Source organism: Microtus pennsylvanicus, chromosome 8 (genome assembly GCF_037038515.1).
Source record: "Microtus pennsylvanicus isolate mMicPen1 chromosome 8, mMicPen1.hap1, whole genome shotgun sequence".
NCBI lineage: Eukaryota > Metazoa > Chordata > Mammalia > Rodentia > Cricetidae > Microtus > Microtus pennsylvanicus.
The window spans coordinates 13,123,207-13,141,919 of record NC_134586.1 but is presented as its reverse complement, the minus strand read 5'-3'; the positions used below and the strand labels follow the sequence as shown (position 1 = coordinate 13,141,919).

Below are 18,713 nucleotides of genomic sequence, written 5' to 3'. Positions count from 1 at the left end.
ATTCTATTGAGCTGACAATATGAACAAGAGATCTCACGGGAAGAACTAAAGTCTAGATGTGAGCAAGCATTAGTCACTGAGAATTATGGGAAGGAAGAGAGTATTGTCAAGGCCGTCTTGCCACAGGCCTTTATGTAATAGACTCAACCAGCATAGACGTTTCTTCATTCAGTAGATACTGAGAGCAAATGGAAGAATCCCAAGCAGGAGCCAGAGTTTGACCTGGCCCACAGATCAAGTCTGAGAGTTCTACAGATAGTGGGGCGTCTCAATGTTGGACGAAAGAACTCTAAGCAAATATTATATAATAAATGAAATTTAGAATGGTCACTCTGATTACCTACACTCACTACATTATATTGTAACAACCTGTTGGCAAGGATATATCCATGCACTATACTGCAGATCTTACCAATGCCCCATCTGTAAGATGACTTAGGATGCGAGCCTTCTGGTACCATATTTGTTTGAGGGAAAAAGGAAGGGAAATGAGGTTCTCAGTCGCACAGTCACTTTATTCTTTTCCTTTTGTGTTGTTTACAGTGTCTCCCACAAAAGAAGAGCCCCCACGGAATCATTGAACCAGAAGAACCCAGTGGGCAAGAATGAACTTCTGAACAGAAGGCAAAGCATCGTGACAGCTTGCCTGTTCCCTGGCATTCAGTACTCACATCAGAAGAAAAGGGAGGATCCTAAATGAGACAGAGAACCCCGGAACTCTGGCCCTGCTGAGGGGAAGGAAGTCTGAGGGAACACGCTGGGGTAAAGCCTAGGTTTTAAGTCTCATCTGTGGGGACACGCTTGAAGAATGGAGTAAGAGAAAACACATCAATGAGGAGTGTGTGTGTGTGTGTGTGTGTGTGTGTGTGTGTGATGTGTGATAGACTGGATCCAGCTGTGAATAGGGAGGAAGGAGGGAGACCATGACTGTCACGGCTGGGAGAATCCTTCCGGCGGGGAAGGTAGCGGAAGAATGGGCAGACACGCTCATTCTACCCAATCCTTCTTAATGGCCAGGTTCCATTCCCAGGTGAGGTGGTCCTGCTTGTCGTCATCAGTGAAGAAGGACTTGTTGTGGTAAGTGCCTCGGGCCAACATGCCCTTGGGAGCCTCCTCCACTGGAGTGAGGAACTCGTACTCCTCGGGTCTGGGCCCGTAGCTGCCAACCATGAATGTGGCTTTATCCACTAGGAGGAAAGAACGGTCCATTAGTGAGAGATTCGGGCAACAGAAAAGCAAGCTGAAAATGGGGGATCTGAGAACGCAGCTTACACGGGTGTAATTCCAAAGCAACAGTGCCCAAGCCTGGCCAAACAGCAATGTCCCTGGGGCATTTTTTGTTTTGAACTAAGCCAGGTATGATTGCATTTCTGGAACCAGGGAGGTTGAGTCAGGAACTCAAGACCAAGTTTGGCTGTGCGCCCAGGATCTTGTCTTTATGACCAAATAATCCCTCTAGACAGTTATTCAAGCATTTTAAAACCCCAACATTCCTTTAAAAAAATGTGATTTACTTTGTCATTCCCCATAATGGAGATCAAGGTTTAATAACCTGTGGGTACCAAAAACCTGTTTTTAAAAGGTATCAGAGTCGATTCTGATGATGAAGCCAGAGTATTAATAACTTAAGTCAGTGTGGGGAGGGGGGGTGACATCTCCACACAGGGCCGTAGCAGACTGAACCACTAAAAATGGGCAGACAGTCAGGCCTCAGTCTCCCTTGGAGCTCGCCAGCTCTGCAGCACGTGGGGCCTTCCTTCTTTCTCTATATAATGGACTTTAAGGACCCCTTGTCTGAAATCATTCTAAAGATATTTTAGTTGGAGGGGGTTACTGTACCATTTGGTGGTCAGAATAGGTAGAATTTAGGAATTCAAATGTGAGATGGGAGGGGTCACTTGAAGAACCAGTTTGAGGGGACTGCGGGGTCTGGGTTCAGAACACCTGGACTTGAGAAGTTTAACCAGCGGCAAGTAGCTGCGGGGCAGGGTACAGCTGGCCTTGTAATTGCTGCGCAGTTGGAGGCCCAGCTGCACACTTGCCACGGGCTGCTGGCCTCAGTGACTCAGCACAGCCTCTGGGCGCAAAGGAAATAGCAAGTTGTGCTGGGTTTTCATGAGACCAGGTATTAGCAAGCCAGTCAGTGTTTCTCAGGTCCTTGATCTTCTCTGGAATTTAATAGACTGATTTTTCTGTCCTGAAGTCATATCAAATTAATAATTGCTCCTGGCTCCTCTGTTGATTTGGGGGACTAGGCTATGTTATCTTGTGTACAAGCCTGGTGCAGAAAGGAAGACAGGTCAGGAAGGTGTGTGGATGTGTCTGGATTACGTTCCTGCCCAAGGGGTGTCCAGAAGAATAGCAGAGGGAATATTATATTATACTACTTTTTCTCCGCCCTAGAAAGAAATGTTTTCCCATTTCTTTAAGAGATCAAACACCACCTCTCTGTCCCTTCTCTCAATGGAACCCCTGAGGCTCACCCAATACATTGTCGCTCTGCCTCTCTTTCCCATGGTGCCCCTAATACTCACCCCAATACACCGCCTCTCTGTCCCGCCTTTCAATGGAACCCCTGAGGCTCACCCCAACACACAGTCCTTGGGCAGGTCTTTCTTGTCTTTCTGTCATGGTTTTACACTGTAGACTGTTTGTGCTTTTGAATATTTGGTGTGCGTATGAGTGCGTGTGTGTATGTACGCCCGCACACTCAGGGCAGAAATTGACCTCAGGTGTTCTTCCCAGGTAATATTAGCCTTGTTTTGTTTGAGACAGGGCTTTCTCACTGGTCTCGAACTCACCAACGAATCTCTGCTGGTCAGCTAGTGATGCCCAGGGCCCCCCAGTCTCTGCCTTCCCAGGCTGGGATTACAAATGCCTGCCACCATTCTGGCTTGCTTCCAGGGGTTCTCAGGCCTCAAACTTGGGTCTTCATGCAAACACTTTACTGACCGGGTTGTTTCTTCCACTTCTTCACCTTCGACAAACACTTTATGGCCTTTGCTTCAATTTATCTTAGTGACCCTCCCCGTGTATGAATGAGTAACAAACTTGAATTCCGGATTCTGAATGCTGAAGGCCAGTGGTTTGCCTGACCTGAACCTGGCATCCTAAATGCTGGTCTCAACGTCTAGGCCTGACGTACCTGTGTAACTTTGCCTAGAGTGGCCGTGCCAGCGGCCTATATCTTTCATCCACCTCTCGTAAGCTTATAACTGAAGGTTGTTCAAAGCCTGGGGCAGGAATACCAGTGAGGAGTTTGGGCACTCTTACCTTTCATCCCAGTCCGGTACGTGTGCTGAACATACTTCAAGCCCGACACAATGTCCTTGTTCACCTGTGGGTCAGAAGCCCCAGACAATTCAGATTAAAGACCCTGTCTGGTTTTTTTTTCTCATTTTCCCTGCCCATCCCATTTAGTTAAGTAGATTGAGTGCTCCTGTATCAAGTCACTGTGTTTCTCTCAGAAAGTGGAGAGACCCAATCACAAGACTTCAAGTTGCCAATGCATGTTTAATATGTAATATCTCTTGATTTAATTGCTTTTGGGGAGGATGCTAATTAAAACACTGTCTCAGTATTCTTCACCATATCTCTCCCTTCTTAGTGGCTTGGGCAATAATTTCTAGCCCTTTCTCCTTAATGCTACTAGCAAAAACACTGTCCTGGTCTCAGGGAAGGTTATAAAAATACCAATGGAAAATTCGATGTAAGTCTGTGGACACCATATCCCCAGAAATGATCCACCTCGCCTATGAAAAACAAACAACAGGCAGAAAAGCGGTAATGGAAAGTCAGGCCTGGGGGAGGCTGTGTAACTGAGATCGGAATCTACAGGGAAGGCTGTGGTCACACCAGAACACCCACCCCCTAAATAGTGGATGAAGCCCACGGGTACCTGGCAGGCACATCCAGGTTCTCTCACCACATACGCTATCTACGACACTGCTGCTTTCCCTAGATGCTCAGTGAAAATGCCCTGGAGGGAATGGAGCTGTAGGCAGCCTGGCATTTTGTTTTCCATGACTCACTGTACCTGGGCCTGAACTGGGCTGCCTGTGAGTCTTTCACAGTGGTCATGTCTATGCAAACAAGTTAAAGAGGACACTGAGTCATGAGCCGAAGGGCTTGGGGAACTTTCACCAGCAGAAAAATTAAAGGACCTTCAATAATTTTCCCTGTCAATAATTTTGTCTCTCTGTACATCTGGAGGGCGCAATAGTTAAAACCAAACTTCTAGGGCTGTCGTTCATTCTCCTGATGGTGAGATAGGCACACGTGAGTTCCGTCACCTCGGTGCTCCCCAGAGAAACCGCTTCACAGAAACATACTTAGGGAAGAAAATAGGTGGATTTTTATATAGTACCCTCTTCTGCCCATGCCCCCTCTCCGCTGGATCTCCCAACTCCTAAAGCAAAAAGTTTTGGTTACAGGACACCGAAGACTGGAAGTCAGAGGTACTTCACGTCCTTAAGAGGCAGAGTACAGGGGTGGGGACCCAAAGAATCACCCTAGGTCGGGGTTCTAGGGCATTGTCCAACTTCAGGATAAGAAAAAAAAAACATGGAGAGAAACAGAATACTGGAGGCTTGTAGGTAACTGGTATTATAAATGCGTTTCCCTTGAATGTTTGCCATGAAATGTCAGGAAAGATTTAAATTGCTTTTGAAGTGCTCTTTACTGTGATCTGGGCTCCTTCCGACTGCAGCTCTAAGCAGGGACAGGCTATAGGTGGATTCACCTTTGCTTGAGTAACAGAGAGCGATCTTGATCTTGACGGCAATGGGGGCAAACCAGAAGTGGGCTGGACTCGAAGGTCCCTCTGTGTCTTGATACACAACCCTGACAGCTCTGGACTCACCTTTACCCATTGACTTCCCCTCATCTTCTTAGTCAGTCAAAATCTACTGGTTGGATTCATTTGTAAACCCAGGTTTCCTAAACTAACAGCACAACAGTGCAAATGATCAACCACTGGACTGATGGGAGGCTGTCCTGGGTGCTTTAGATATGAGGCTTTCCCAGCATCCCAGGGGCTCTGGTAATAAACAGTATGGCAGGAAGCAATGCCATCCACAGGTCAAGCGATGGCTGTGTAGGAGTTAGCAAATATTTACAGGATGAAGAGACCTTAAGCATTTTAGCATGTGGTAGAGTGGCTGTCTGGCCACCTTGAATCATATCCTGCAACCAGGAGAAAGGTGGGCCCACTGTGCAAACAGAGAGAGCAGATGGAGAGCCCCTGGAGAACATGACTGAGTGGGAATGGGTGGCAGCCAAGGCAAGCAAACCCTGAAATGCAAAACAGTATGTCTCTCGTTTATTTACTTCCAAAGTCAAGGTTATTTTTCTGGGAGCTGTAGTTACTCACTGGGATGTATGTCTATTCATGAGCTGGGAGCTTCCTTCTGGCTTAGTTTTGCTAAATGATCTGCTCGCCTGCTCTACAAATGCCACTGAAATTCCTAGCCACTCTGTAAGGGCCATGGTTCCTGCATCTGAAGGATAATTGAGCAGTTGGAGTATCCTGTTTTCTTCTCCTTTTCAATGAACCATTTATTTGTAACATATATCCACAAAGACCTACCACTAACAAAGCTGCGTGATGTAGTGGAAGGAAGAGGCGCACACTTTTGGCTTGCCCCTGCTTGCTTAGGTTGTGTAAGGGGGAAAGGGCACAATGCTCAGTCGTGTGTGCCTTATGGAAGTGTCAGGGCAGTGAGAGAGGGTGGTGGAGGACAGAGAGGCTGAGGTGTCCTGGCAGCAAAGGTTCGGGAAGCGAGGGCGGATCCCCACAGGAAGAGCTCAGAGGGGAGAGCAGGTTATTTCAGACCCAAGATGGGAAAAGGAAGACAGCAGCAACCATCACCAATATCAGTAGTGACGACAAGAAAGTACCAACACAGTCGCACAAGAGATGGACAGTTAGAGCGAGCGCATGTAGCAGATACTTACTTTGAAGTTAATTTTGACTCTGTACTCAATGCCTTCCTTTAGCACAAACGTTTCCTTTTTGAGGGCTTCGAGATCACCTACAGAAGAGGATTTAGAAAGTTAATATCCTCAGGAGCTGCTACATAAAGAATGAAAGCCAAGGTTCAGAGCCTTCTGCTGGGACCTTCTGGGTTGCATGATTCAAAAGGTTCTTAATTTAGATAGCAAGTGAGATTAGTGTACACACACACACACACACACACACACACACACACACACATACACACACACACACACCTATACTGCCTGGAATCTTATAGTCCAGTTATTAAGAAAACATGGTAAAGAGTTTTCCTAAACGTTTGAGGCCAATGCCAAAAATATACAAACTTTATAATTAGTTGTGAACATAAACCTTTTCCCCCATAACTTCCAGTTAGTCCTGATGAAGACAAATACTTTTTATTATTTGTCAGTAACAAAAAAGTGTCAATCAACCCTAAAGGAAGGTGAGTTAATATTCTTTCTCTTGAAAACTTCATGTATATCCATAGCCAGATGAAGATTTGAATGTTTTTCTTCAAGAAATATGAGAAAAAAATATATAAGAGCATCAGCTATTGCTTTCATAAAATTCATATGTCTTCATTAGGCTTTCCCTCCATCAATTCATATAATTGATATTATTATTATTGCCAGTTGGTCATATATGGTATATTCCAGCTTTAAAAACTACTTTTAAATTTTATAATTATTTAACTAGGTTCTCATTTTAAGCTTATTGGACTCGCATTTCCAATGTCACATCATCTTATTTTTTTTTAGGGAAGATCATTTAAATTATAACAGCTGTAGGGGTCATGATCCTGATAGCTGACTTTAAACCCTGGGCCCTGCTTAGGGAGGCTGTGATGCTTTGTTCTTTCCTCCATACATTTTTTTATAGTTCAATTTTATGGGCATGTACGTGTGTGTGTGCATGTATGTACATTTATGTATGTATATATGTATGTGCATATGTACAAGTCTCTGTGTGTATGCGTGCATATGTATGTGTGTGTGTCTATGCGTGTGCATATGTGTGTCTGTACATGTGTGTGTTTCACACAGCTTTGGATAAGGATTTCACTTCACACACATGATTACATGGCTTCAGCTCAGCAGCTTTCTTCCCTAGGACAGAAAACCTGATTCGGGGTTTCAAAGACAGAGTTTCCAGGCAGTGTTCTCATCCTCTGGGCACAAGCTCAGCACTGTCTGACCTACACTTCCCAACTGACAGCTGTACCTGGCCACACAGCACAGGGCTGAGTCTGGGTGAGAGACAGCCTGTTTTTGTCCCAAAGAGATGTAGCAATGTGGGGCTGTGAGAGTGTGTGTGTGTATGTGTGTGTGTGTGCACGCACGCTTGTGGTGTCTGCTCTACTGATTTCAGTTGAACAGGAAGCCTGTCTTCTCTGGCCCTGATTTCCTCCCTCTGACAGAAGAATCCATATAAGGTAAAGCGCACATGGCCTGTGAGAGGGAAGTTCCTGCCGTTGAACTGACAGCCCCAGAATTGTGCTTTCCTTTGCTTCGGTGAAGCTTTGAACCTGGCAGCAGCCTTCCCCCTGCAGATCTACCTTTGATGCCCCTGATTTGGCTTCTGACCCTCTTTTCACCCCCCTAGCAGGTGCCTGTTCTTCCATGAAGCCCACCTTCCCTGTCTATGTCCATCTTCTTGAGACCTGCCTATGGAAAGAACACAAAGGGGAAATGAACACTTTTGTTTGTTTGTTCTTTGTAGGAGAACTTGTTTATGGCATGAAACTTTAAGCTTTGGGTGTGTTGAGCAGGGGAGTATCTATTGTTACTCAGGTGGTCTTCAGTTGTTCCTCCCCTCAGACCATAACTGGGAGAGGATTAGAGTCTCTGCTGGCCTTCAGACCATCTGAAAACTGCAAGCCCTGGCGGGCACAGTGTGTGTCCATATTTCCATCCACAGTCTTTCCTGCGGGAACAGCTGCTTCTTCTTCCATGTGGGAACACAGAGAGGCGGTAAATGTCACACTAGTAGACATATAACTGGGGGCTGGGGAGAAGGCTCAGTCAGGGACATGCTTGCCATGCAAGCATGAGGACCCGAGTTTAACCTCCTGAACCCGTGGTAAAAAAGTTTCGGAACTAAATAATCTCCCAAATAAATAAAGCTGGGCATGGTAGCCCCGGATTGATGGAGACAGGCAGATCCCTTCCCCGAGGCTCTCTGGCAAGACATCCAAGCCCAAGGGAGAGACCACGAGCAATGTATGACACCTGAGGTTAACTTCCTGCCTCCACACGGATGTACACACACGCACTCTGCACTCTTCACATGTACATGAATTTGTGATCCTAATAGTTCGCAAATACACACATGTATATGCACGCCAAAAGGGGTATAACTCTCAGCCGTTCCATTGCATTGAGTCTGGAGCTGGATTTTTCATTAAGCACGGCAAGCAGCGGACACCCAGAATGCAATGGTTTGCAGACTGATCTCAGCATGTATGTTTCCAAGGGCCACCTTGATGATTTTCTCCAGAGAGGACTGGGGACGAGTTTTCCCTGTGACATATTAGACCCCTCTGAACAGTAGGGATGTGTTTACTTACCAGTAAGGTCCATGGTGATTGGTCCTGGCGCACTGTCACAAACAAGGCTAAGCCGGGTGACAGTCACGTTGGGGACTGTTGGGTCTGTAGGGTTAAAGAGAAAACATAAGTATATGGAAAAGGCATGTGTGTGTGTATATGGTGTATGTGTGTGTTTCAAGTTGTGGATGAGGGAAGAGATTATAAAGAGAAAATGGCTTCTCTATGTGGAGTAGCAATAGAAATATTTGCTATGCTTAGCTTTGATCCCTATAGAAATGGCAGAATTGTGATCTTTCTAATTCAGAAATTTGCATACTTTTAGTATCAAGTTGACACAAGCTAGAGTTGTTTTGGAAGAGTGAGTGACCCTCTCTTGAGAAAGTGCCCCCACCAGACTGGCACACAGACAAGTCAGTGGTGTATTGTCTTCATTGAGGATTGCTATAGGAGGGCCTAGCTCGTTATGGATGGTACTGTTGCTCCTGGGTGCTATAAGAAAGCAGGCAGAGACCAAAGGTGGTGGAGGCACACACCTTTAATCCCAGCACTTGGGAGGCAGAGGCAGGTGGATCTCTGTGAGTTCGAGGTCAGCCTAGTCTACAGAGTGAGTTTCAGGACAGCTTAAAAAATAAAACAAAAAGAAAAGGAAAAGGAAGGGAAAAGGAAGCAAACTGAACAAGCCAGGAGGAGCACGCTAGTAAGCAATCTTTGTCCATGACTTTTGCATCAGTTCTTGCCTTCAGGTGCTCGCCTTGAGTTCCTGGCCCGACTTCCTTTAGTGATAGATTGTGACTGTGGAAGCATGAGCCAAATAAATCAACCCCTTTATCCCAAGATGCTAACTAAGACACAGACTCATCTTAATTATAAGTCTCAAATATCGAGACACTGTCTATTCAGGCCTTGTCACCATATTTTGTTCTGACAGTGTGTGCATGTGTGTGTGTGTGTGTGTAACAGACACACACACACACAAACACACAGACATAGAAAAAGAACTAATTATGAAACACCCCCCAAAGAGATAAGAATACAATCATAGGGGCTGATGGAGACCAGAATACAATAATATAGTTGTGGTCTGAAATTCTAAGTGCTTTTTTGTGGGTGAGTAATCTTTGTCTGCCTCACCTGTGACTCTCACACAGTCTCCAGAGAAGACTTAATTATACAGCCGACGACCTTAGACAGCATGAATGAAGAGTGCCTCACCCTCCTCACCGTGTAGCCCAGCTCTGGGTGACAGCTGAGCACGTCTCACCGGAGACCTTGCCCTGACCCTCCCCATGCGCACGCACACACCTGCTACCACAGGGACGTCTCCCAACAGTGTCTTCTTGTACTTGGTTAGGCTCTCGTCATCTTTGTCCATCTCCTGCAGCTCCTTCAGGGACTTCTGAGGGGGTGGCTTGTAATTGAGCTTGCTGTCCAGGTCATCGTCTCCCTCCTCCAGCTGGGGCTGTGCGTCCTTCTCGGTCATCTTGATTTCTCTTTATTTCAGAGATAGGATGATGGTCCGTTAGCCAGTCGGGTTGCCATTGGTGCCACCCTTGCCTTATCGGAGATCTACACACATTAGGGAATCTTCAAATTGTCCCTCAGCACACTTCATGAAACATATAATCTTTCCAGCTGTTTCTCTGACTTAATTTTTCTTTGCAGAAACAAAACTACATAAATAAATAACTCACTTGTGAACAATACACTCGGGTGAAGAAGCATAATGAACAACCCCAATGGCCAATCATTCTAGCTCTCTTTGCTCCTTTGCTGTTCCCAGTATACAGTCTGAGCTACGGAGCCTTACAGACACAAGCAGGGCATCTGCGCTCAGATGGTTGCTTTCTTCTCATGAGCTTATTCTTTCACTGAATAGCAGTCAGATCTCGAAGGTGACACTCGGGAACCACAGACCTCTGACACCTGCCTGGGATATATGAATGGGCCCCATCCCACACTGCTAATTATGGTTTGAGGGCAGACACTGGGTCCTCGGTTTTTCTTGAGTTCACATCCCCACCCCATAATACATATGTAGCTCTGCATTTTATAATTTTCATTGATTGATTTATTTTACTGTGTATCCTGTGTTCTTTGGTCATGCCACCAAGCAGCAAAGGACTCAAATTCCTCTTGGCAAAATCTTATGTGCAAATATGTTCTAAGGGGCCTTCTTCAATCTCCCTGGTTCTTTGAGTCCTTACTATATTTTTCTATATTTCTAGTAATCCTGTGCTGTCTATACACTGCGGGTTAGCTGTGAGTGTGGTCTAATAGAAAAATCATAAACTTACTTAAAAGATAATGAGATTTGTTTTTTTAAAAAAAACTTCAACTTGATGGTATGACTCGATCATGGAGTTTACACGTGATGACATTGTATAAAAGTGTCAACAGGTTGGACGCATCTACAAGGTCTCCTGTGCATGGACCACGAATCTTTCCTTCTCTGATCATCGTCTACATTAACTTGAGGGGTGTAAAGAAAAACGAGGAGGAGACCTAGTAAAATTATCCTCATGTGAGTGATGATGAGCGTCTGTAGATACAGATTTTCACAGCTCCCAAGTTAAGAGGTAAAATAGTCCAGTTCTCACTGAATCATTGGGAAACTGAGAACTGATGGTTAAGAGACTCGTTCCTGGTCACGTAGCGGTGAACTCGACAGTGTGTGGCTCACATAGCGGTGAACTCAACAGTGTGTGCCTGGAGGTAAAGGGAGGTGCTGCCTGGGAGATGCCGGGGCAAGAATGTCAAATTTCTCATCTCCTCTTGCTCATAGGCAAAGCCTTCATTTCTAATAGTCTCAAACCTAGAAGACATTATGTAACACATCTCATTCAGAGTGAAAACACGGTGGATGTCCGGGAATTCTCTGGGAATGTGGAAATTTATGGCTCAATTTGATAGCAGTTAATATGTTACTCATATGACAAGAAGAAAAATAATTTGGAAATAGAGAAGAAGTAAAGCAAATTTGATGGAACAAAAGAAAGAAATGGCCGGGGAGGATGGAGAGGGGATGAAGGAAAGGTTGAAACAGAGGAAGGGAGAGAAAGACACGAGGGACCTCTTCATTCATCTTCCAGCAAAACATCAGGGCAAACACCAAAGCCCTGAGTAGCTCTGAAAGCCACATTGCAATGCCCAGGTCCGTTTCCTGCACAGAAAGGAAGCAAGTCGGATGGCTCTTCTGATAACCCTGTCTCACTTGAACCACAGCATCACATCCCTCAAAGCCAAGACTCTAGAGTTCAGCCGCCAAGACTCCAGAGATCAGAAGAGAAAGCATAATGACTAATACAGCTCATATCCCGGACAGCATTCAGAGAAAAAATAGAATGAACTTGTAGGAAAAATAAAGAAGGATGCAGTGGGTGGATCTTGTAATCTGGGGGCAATTTAAGGACAAGTTTCAAGAAGCAGATGAAGAGCAAGCCGGATAAGACGAACAGGAAGAGGCAGAGTCTCCTCTGGTGGCCATAGCAGCTTAGCAGATGAATATGGTGGAGAGTCCACAACCTACTGGATAGAGCAGCAGGCTATTTACAAGGACAAGGGTGGCCCAGCGCACAGGAGAGAACCTTTGGGAATATCATTCCATCCTAACAGCTCCCCACTGAAAGCCTGGCTGTTAGTGACATCGAGCCCATTTGTCAGTTCAGGATGACCTCGTAAGCTTGCAAGAGTTGTGATTCTCCAGCTTTAGATTTCAGTTCTTGAAAAGAGTAAGAGAAAGAGGGAAAGAGAGAGAGAAGGAGAGGGAAGAGAAAGTGAGGGGTGGGAAGGGGAAGAGAGAAGGAGAGGGAGGGGGAGAAGGAGGGGTGAAGGATGGTCTCCATAAGACTTGTAAACTTCTAACTATGTGACCTTTGCCAAATCAATTCTTCCGTCATTCCATCATCTTCCATCTTATTATTAAATCTGACAAAATTTAAATTTTTGTAATTCATTGCGAACATAAACATTTCATAAAACCAAGACAACTTTTTGAAGAAGTTGAAGAAGGGAGGACAATGTACGGTGTCTGGAATTGGTGCAATAAAAGTGAGCATTTCAGAGCCAATTACAATAATTTGACATAATCATAGCATAAGAAAAAGATACGAGACCCGCTGATCTGAAGTTCCTCACTGTGGAAAGATGATTATTATGAGAATACACACAGAATAACTGCAAAGGCAACACTCAGCCAAAGCCTTTTCAGCAAGAAAGAGGCTAAGACTTGTCAGTGGGCAGCCACGGCTTACAAAGGCCTTCACTTCGGAGCATACTGGCATGTACGGTGCTGGTCAGAGGCAGGGAAGGAAGGGAAGCTGGTAGCTTCCGTCACACTCAAGAGACCTAGATGGTCGATTGGTGGCCCTTCTCTTTTGGGAGATGACGGGACTCTTAAAACATGTGATAAGGAGGGATTGAGAGATTGATTCAGTCGCTATGAACACTGGCTGCCCTTCCAGAGGACCTGGTTCAGATTCCCAGCACCTAGGCTGCTCATAACCATCTGTAACTCTAGTTCTGGAAGGTCTGTCACCCTCTTCTTGCTTTTGGGGTCTACATACAAACATGTGTGCAAAACAGTCATAAACATCAAATAAAAATAAACAACTCTTGAAAAATATGACAAACATGGTCTTTAGTCCAAAGAAGAAAAGAATAAAGATATGATTTTTTAAATTTTTTTAGGCCATAGAATCATGGATTCTGAAGTCCTTCATAACCTTTTTTTGTTTTGTTTTTTTTTTAGTTTGTTTGACTTTTCAAGATAGGTTTCACTGTTTTAGCTCTGGCTGTCCCCTGGAACTCGCTTTGTAGACAAAGCTGTCCTCGAACTCACAGAAATCTGCCTGCCTCTGCCTTCTGAGTGCTGGGATTAAAGGCATACACCACCACTGTGTGGCCTGGGCTGGCCTTCATAATCTTTATCACGGTCTAAGAACTCCAGGTTGGAAATGTGACCTTGGCCCTATAACTTCTGGTGAAGCAGTACAGTCAATTGCTATAGAGGAAGTTCTTCCCCCCTGAGGCCCTGCCGGATCCTTGAGATTGGACCTCAAAGTCAAGACTGAACTTCTCGACCCCAAATGTTGGCTATCCAGAAGCAGAGGACATCAGGTACTATCCATGGCTCATGAGTGTGGGCTTGTTGTTGAGACTGTGCGATCTGGGGCTGTTTATCTCCACATTAAGCAACCCCATCACATATGGAGGTTGGTTCTGCCTCCCTTGTAGTGAACTCTGTGGGCACATAGTTCAGCCTTGAGGACCCTACGTTCCTTGACTTGAGAGATGGGGACCAGGGAACATGGTCTCTAAATGGCCCACTAGTTCCAGTCTCTCCCTGGAGGTATCTCCCTTCAGTGTGCCAACTGAGCTCCTCTTTACTAACTTTACCTCATCTATGAACATGAGAGAACAATACCATCACTGAACTCTTTAAATTTCATATGACTTTTTGCAAGGTGCTACATTCTGAACTTTATATAACTTGCTTTGCTCGCCCTCAGATGTAAATCATTTTTCTTTACCTGAAGCTCTTTGTGTCACAAAGACTATCCTAGAAAGAGCCACAAGCAGTTATTGGGCTGTTCTGAGTCCAAACTTAGCAATTCCACGCTCAGTGAAGCCCATGGACTATTGAAAGGAACCACCAGGCACGGTGAGGGAATTTCATGTTACAGAAACAGAAAAACAGAAGAAAACAGTAAACATGGCTTAACCTCAGGCCAATACACACATGTCTGGCTGTTAATACAGCTTCATATGAGTTGTTGGCCATAAAAGAAATTAGATTCTACATTTGTAGGAAATAAATCTTGCCCCTGGTTAACTTAGCGACGTGACCCTCACGTTTGATAAAATGTGGGCTCGAGGAAGGTGGGCCAACTCGAAGCCTGCTACTGCAACAAACTTCTTACAGGCCCTAAGCAAGCTTCTAACATCAGCCAGTAGTGACGGAAAACTGGTCCTCCCCCATAACACTGAAAGGGGGAAGAACTGGCCAGGAGATTATTAATGCATACTAATAAACATTAATCCCTTTTCTCATCTCCTCCCTTGCTGGCCTTGCTAACACTGTGTGTTTTGCGGTATGTAAGTGCCTAAGTGCCGAAAGCTTCCCCTGCTTACAAACTGATCATGTCCAGCCCTTTCTTCTCAATTTGTAGTCTGTTTTTCTGAGGAGTAAGGAAGAGAGCCAAGGTTCAGGGACTTCTGAGGGTTGTTTATAAGAGGAGTCTAATGTAAAACTACAAAGATAACTACTGTATTTCCTTAGAAATACCTCGTAGTAACAATTTCATCTTAGACTGACCAAAGTCCCCCCTCCCCCCCCGTTCACTCTGAACGATGGGTCAGTGGATGCAGAGCAGTGGACAGAGAAATTCCCTCTGGCTCTGGAGCAAAATGCAGGGGCGATTCAACTAGCTTGAAAGGCTGGGTCTCCTGGGGTGTTACCCTGCACATCTGAGTCACTATAAGGAAGAGGTAGCAGCTAGAGAAAGGGAGAGAGATGTGGGGGGTGGGGAGGGATGGGAGCAGGGGATTTCCTTGCAGTAGGGCCCAGAGCAGAAAGCTGGCTTCTCTCTGAAAACTGCACAGCTAATCAAGGCTCCTCAGGCTTTGATGCTGCTGCCTGGTCTCAGGAGACCCCAGCTTATCTCGCGGGACATCCACAAGGCCTCTTGGTTGCTTCTGGAATCACCCCCAGTCCTTCAGTATTCCTAGCATGGAAGATTTGGCCCTTCCTTGGCATTGAAAGGCCATTCTCTACCCAGTCAGCTGCTTGGACATTCCAAACTCAAAACTAGATGCGAAGATCCAAGCTAGCGACTGAGAGGGACCCTTCTTGTACGTTGCACTGAAGGTTCTTATGTCCAGAATGGGACATAGTTCTTAAATCAAATTTTGTATTTCTCTATTTTCAAAAATCCACCCCCCCCACCAGGCTTCCCTTTTTTCCAGACTGGGTCGCACTATTTAGTCTGGGCAGTCCTGGAAGTCACAGAGAAACCCCTGCCTCTGCCTCCCAAAAGCTATGATTAAAGGTGTGCGCCAGGGCTCCTCCAGAAACAGAGTTTCACCTTTCCCTTCCTAAGGGAAACGGCTTCTTATTTCCTGCCTCTGCATTCCTAGCATGCTTCTCCAGCCCTTTTTTTTGGTGCAGAAGGAGATAAGACTAAGATTTACGGTGCTTCTCCAACTGCCCACACTGAGACACTCTTCTTTCCCAAATAATACTTTAAAACAGTCTTCAAAGTCAGCTGTGCCATGGAAGCCATGACTAGGCAAAAAACAAAAAATAAACAAACAAACAAAAAAGCTAGCCTTGAGTAACGCAACATATCTCCAAGGTTTTGAATGAATGAAACATTAGAAGTCAAAGACAGTTTCAATGGCCGGTCGAACTTAGGTTATCGGACTCCTGAAGCTTCAAAGACCTGGTGGAGTTTTAGCCAGCCTTGGTTGAGGAAATCAAAGCGTTATCAACAGAGAACAAGTTGGTAAGAGCTTGCTGTATGGGTGAAAGTACTGATGCTGGCTCAGGAGCAAGTGAGACCTGGGATCTGCCACTGTAGGCTCTGCATGAGACTCCAGTCCACCATCCCTCAGCACAGTTCATAACAGCGTGCTGCCCCACAAACGAAGGCACTCTATACATGGGTGTAGAGAAACCCTCTTCCATGGACGTTTCCCAAGGCTACCGTTTCCTTCACCCTACCCGCTACATGACTTCAGTCAAACTACCGAACACTTCCGTGACTTAGTAATCGTCTCCATTTGCTCAGTATGAAAATGTTGAGTTTCCCAATACCAAGCTTGGCACACAGAGGGCTCTGAGCCAATGCTGGCTGTCTTCTCTCTGCATAATTTTCTCCCCACAGGACTCCTCCTTCCTGCTAGCTGAAGTTAGTCACATTATATTCCCATAAATTCCCCTCAGAATAACTCTGTTGTTCTGAGCTTCCAGTGCAAACAACGCTGTGAGACTACTCAGAGTCGATCTCCCTAGGGACAGACCCATGGTCCCCAAAATGGCCAGGGACAAAATTCCAAGGGTTGGGAGATGCCCATGAGGCTGAGGCCGCATAGCCATGGTTGTTCCTCATCAGCTGAGCCTGGGCCATGGAGATGGAGAGGGGACCATCGGTCTATCAGAGACTCGGGCCTCCCAAAAGAATAAGCTCATTTTGTCACTACCCTGTGCTGTATTTGAAACTGGCAGGGAAATACTCTTAGAAATGACAAGATGAACGGCCCCTGCCGGTGAGCAGTCCCCAGCTAACAGGTCACCATAGATCTCTTCTTGAGTCCTCATGTGAGGATTCCATGTGCCAACCCTGACTTCGGGAGGATCTTGTCTTTGTGAACGGACGCTTTGGGAGCCTTCCTGTAGTCTGCCTCTCTCACTGGCAGTGAGGAACTGCTCAGGGTTTCCCTCAGCCACATCACAACTTACTCCAGAAGAGGGGGATATTAGGACAGGCTGCCTGGGAGGTGATAAGGAGAGGAAGGTCCATCAAGTCATCCAGAAAGCACTTCTAATGAGGCCAAAGTTCAGACCATGGCAGCCCGAAGGCCCACTAACCCTGTTCATGGTTGAGCCCTCTAAGCTTCTCCTAGCCTCTCTCTCTCCAGCACCCTTCTCTGTATCTTTGGGTTCCCTTTAGCTCTCCCTGGTGTGAAAGGCTGTTCTGTTTTGGGCAGTAACCGTGACTATGTTTCTGCCCATCCCATTGCAGGAATTTAATTCCCTGCTTTTGCTAATGCCTCAGTACTTGACAGCTTGGAACCATTTTTTTTTCTCTTCTCAAACATTCTCTTTAAAGTGTGCTCAAAAACAGGAAACCGCATAACCCCACCCCAGCACAACCCATTATCCACCAGCACAGTACATATCAACGTGGAGGTAAGGCTTTTCTTTTCCTGAGCTTGGTCAAATTCCAGCTCCTGCCAAGCTAGGAAACAGCTCAGTGCACCGCCCCCGCCCCATCCCAGGTATTCCCAGAACCCTTCTCTAGAACATTCTCACAGCAGGGTACTTGCCTACCTCCTCCAGTTAGTCTACCAGTCCCAGCCCCGACTTCCCCTTTTCTGCTCCAGCGGTCGGTCGCCTTAGCACTTTCTTATCGTGAAGTTTGTTTTAAAGAACCAGCCTTCTTAAGAACAGCCGGAGCTCATCTGCTGCAGGGCAGAAGCGTGGTTCCGAGATTTCCTGCGTGGGCTCTGCGCCCTCCTGCAGCCTCCCCCACCTCAGGCATTCAACTTACATTCAGGGCTTCGCGTTTTCTGTCGGGTACCTCTGCCTGTCAACTCTGACTTCTGAGTACCGGCAGTTAGAACAGGAAGGAAGTTAGTGAGAGAGAGAGAGAGAAAAAAAATGTTTTAAACCTACTTGAAGAGGAAACCCTGGGCTGTCTCAAATCCTGTTCCTTTGCACTGCCTATCTTCCGATCAGCCAGCTCCGAGCAGCATTCTTGACAATTAATGACACATGTGGAGCGAGCCAGCCCATGTGACATGGGCTGCGTGAGTGTGCATGCAGGGGGATGGTCCCCATAGCCGTGCGGGCTATGAATAACTGTGCCTGCGTGGCTAAGAGCCATACTCTTAGGGAGATACGTGCAGCCCCCCCAAACAATAGTGATTAATTTGTAGAGGCTTTGGTGTGTATGCCTAACTTCTGCTTCTACAGGGCCCCCCGCCAGCTTTTTTACTTTTCTTTTTTTTCCTGGTAAGACAATTTGTTGGTATGAAGTGCAGAGTAGGAATTCTGAATGTTAAATGTATATACTTGGTGCTAAATATTTCTTTTCAAACATTTTTGGAGCTTTGTTTCCTGGTTCTTGTTTTAAGATGTTGCTGTGTATTGAGCCATAAACCTTCAAATAAAGTAAACAAAAGCAAAAACGAAACAACAAAAATCCCGCTGCCCTAGGCTATATCCAGGAATGCAGATTTGCAAAAGAAAATTCAACTTCATTAATTCATCATCTAAGGCAGAAATCTGGGATAATCACATATATGCTAAAATTGACTTTGCTGCTATTTGAGGAAATGGTTTGTGAAGTCATGTAAATGAGAACAAGCTGCCAAGGCCATATGCAAACCTTTTGAGGAAACAGTGGCTGTGAGCTCTACCTCACTGACTCTCCACGCTCCTGT

The 18,713-nt window shown here is 45.8% G+C and overlaps 1 protein-coding gene across 3 annotated transcripts; it reads right to left on the bottom strand.

Annotated features, from left to right (window-relative positions):
- Nucleotides 1–494: 494 nt before the first annotated feature.
- On the bottom strand, nucleotides 495–18,038 carry Arhgdib (Rho GDP dissociation inhibitor beta). 3 transcript variants are annotated; one of them, XM_075982466.1, is made up of 6 exons: nucleotides 17,819–17,907; nucleotides 9,852–10,039; nucleotides 8,568–8,651; nucleotides 5,956–6,032; nucleotides 3,274–3,337; nucleotides 495–1,187 (listed from the first exon to the last, which is right to left on the bottom strand). In XM_075982466.1, exons 2-6 carry the CDS (start codon nucleotides 10,027–10,029, stop codon nucleotides 988–990), a joined length of 603 nt encoding a protein of 200 aa, XP_075838581.1. In that variant the 5' UTR covers nucleotides 10,030–10,039; nucleotides 17,819–17,907; the 3' UTR covers nucleotides 495–987. The 3 variants fall into 3 exon arrangements, with proteins under 3 accessions (XP_075838581.1, XP_075838582.1, XP_075838583.1); XM_075982467.1 differs by lacking the exon at nucleotides 17,819–17,907 and adding an exon at nucleotides 17,599–17,734; XM_075982468.1 differs by lacking the exon at nucleotides 17,819–17,907 and adding an exon at nucleotides 17,944–18,038 and having other exon boundaries at nucleotides 793–1,187.
- Nucleotides 18,039–18,713: the final 675 nt, after the last annotated feature.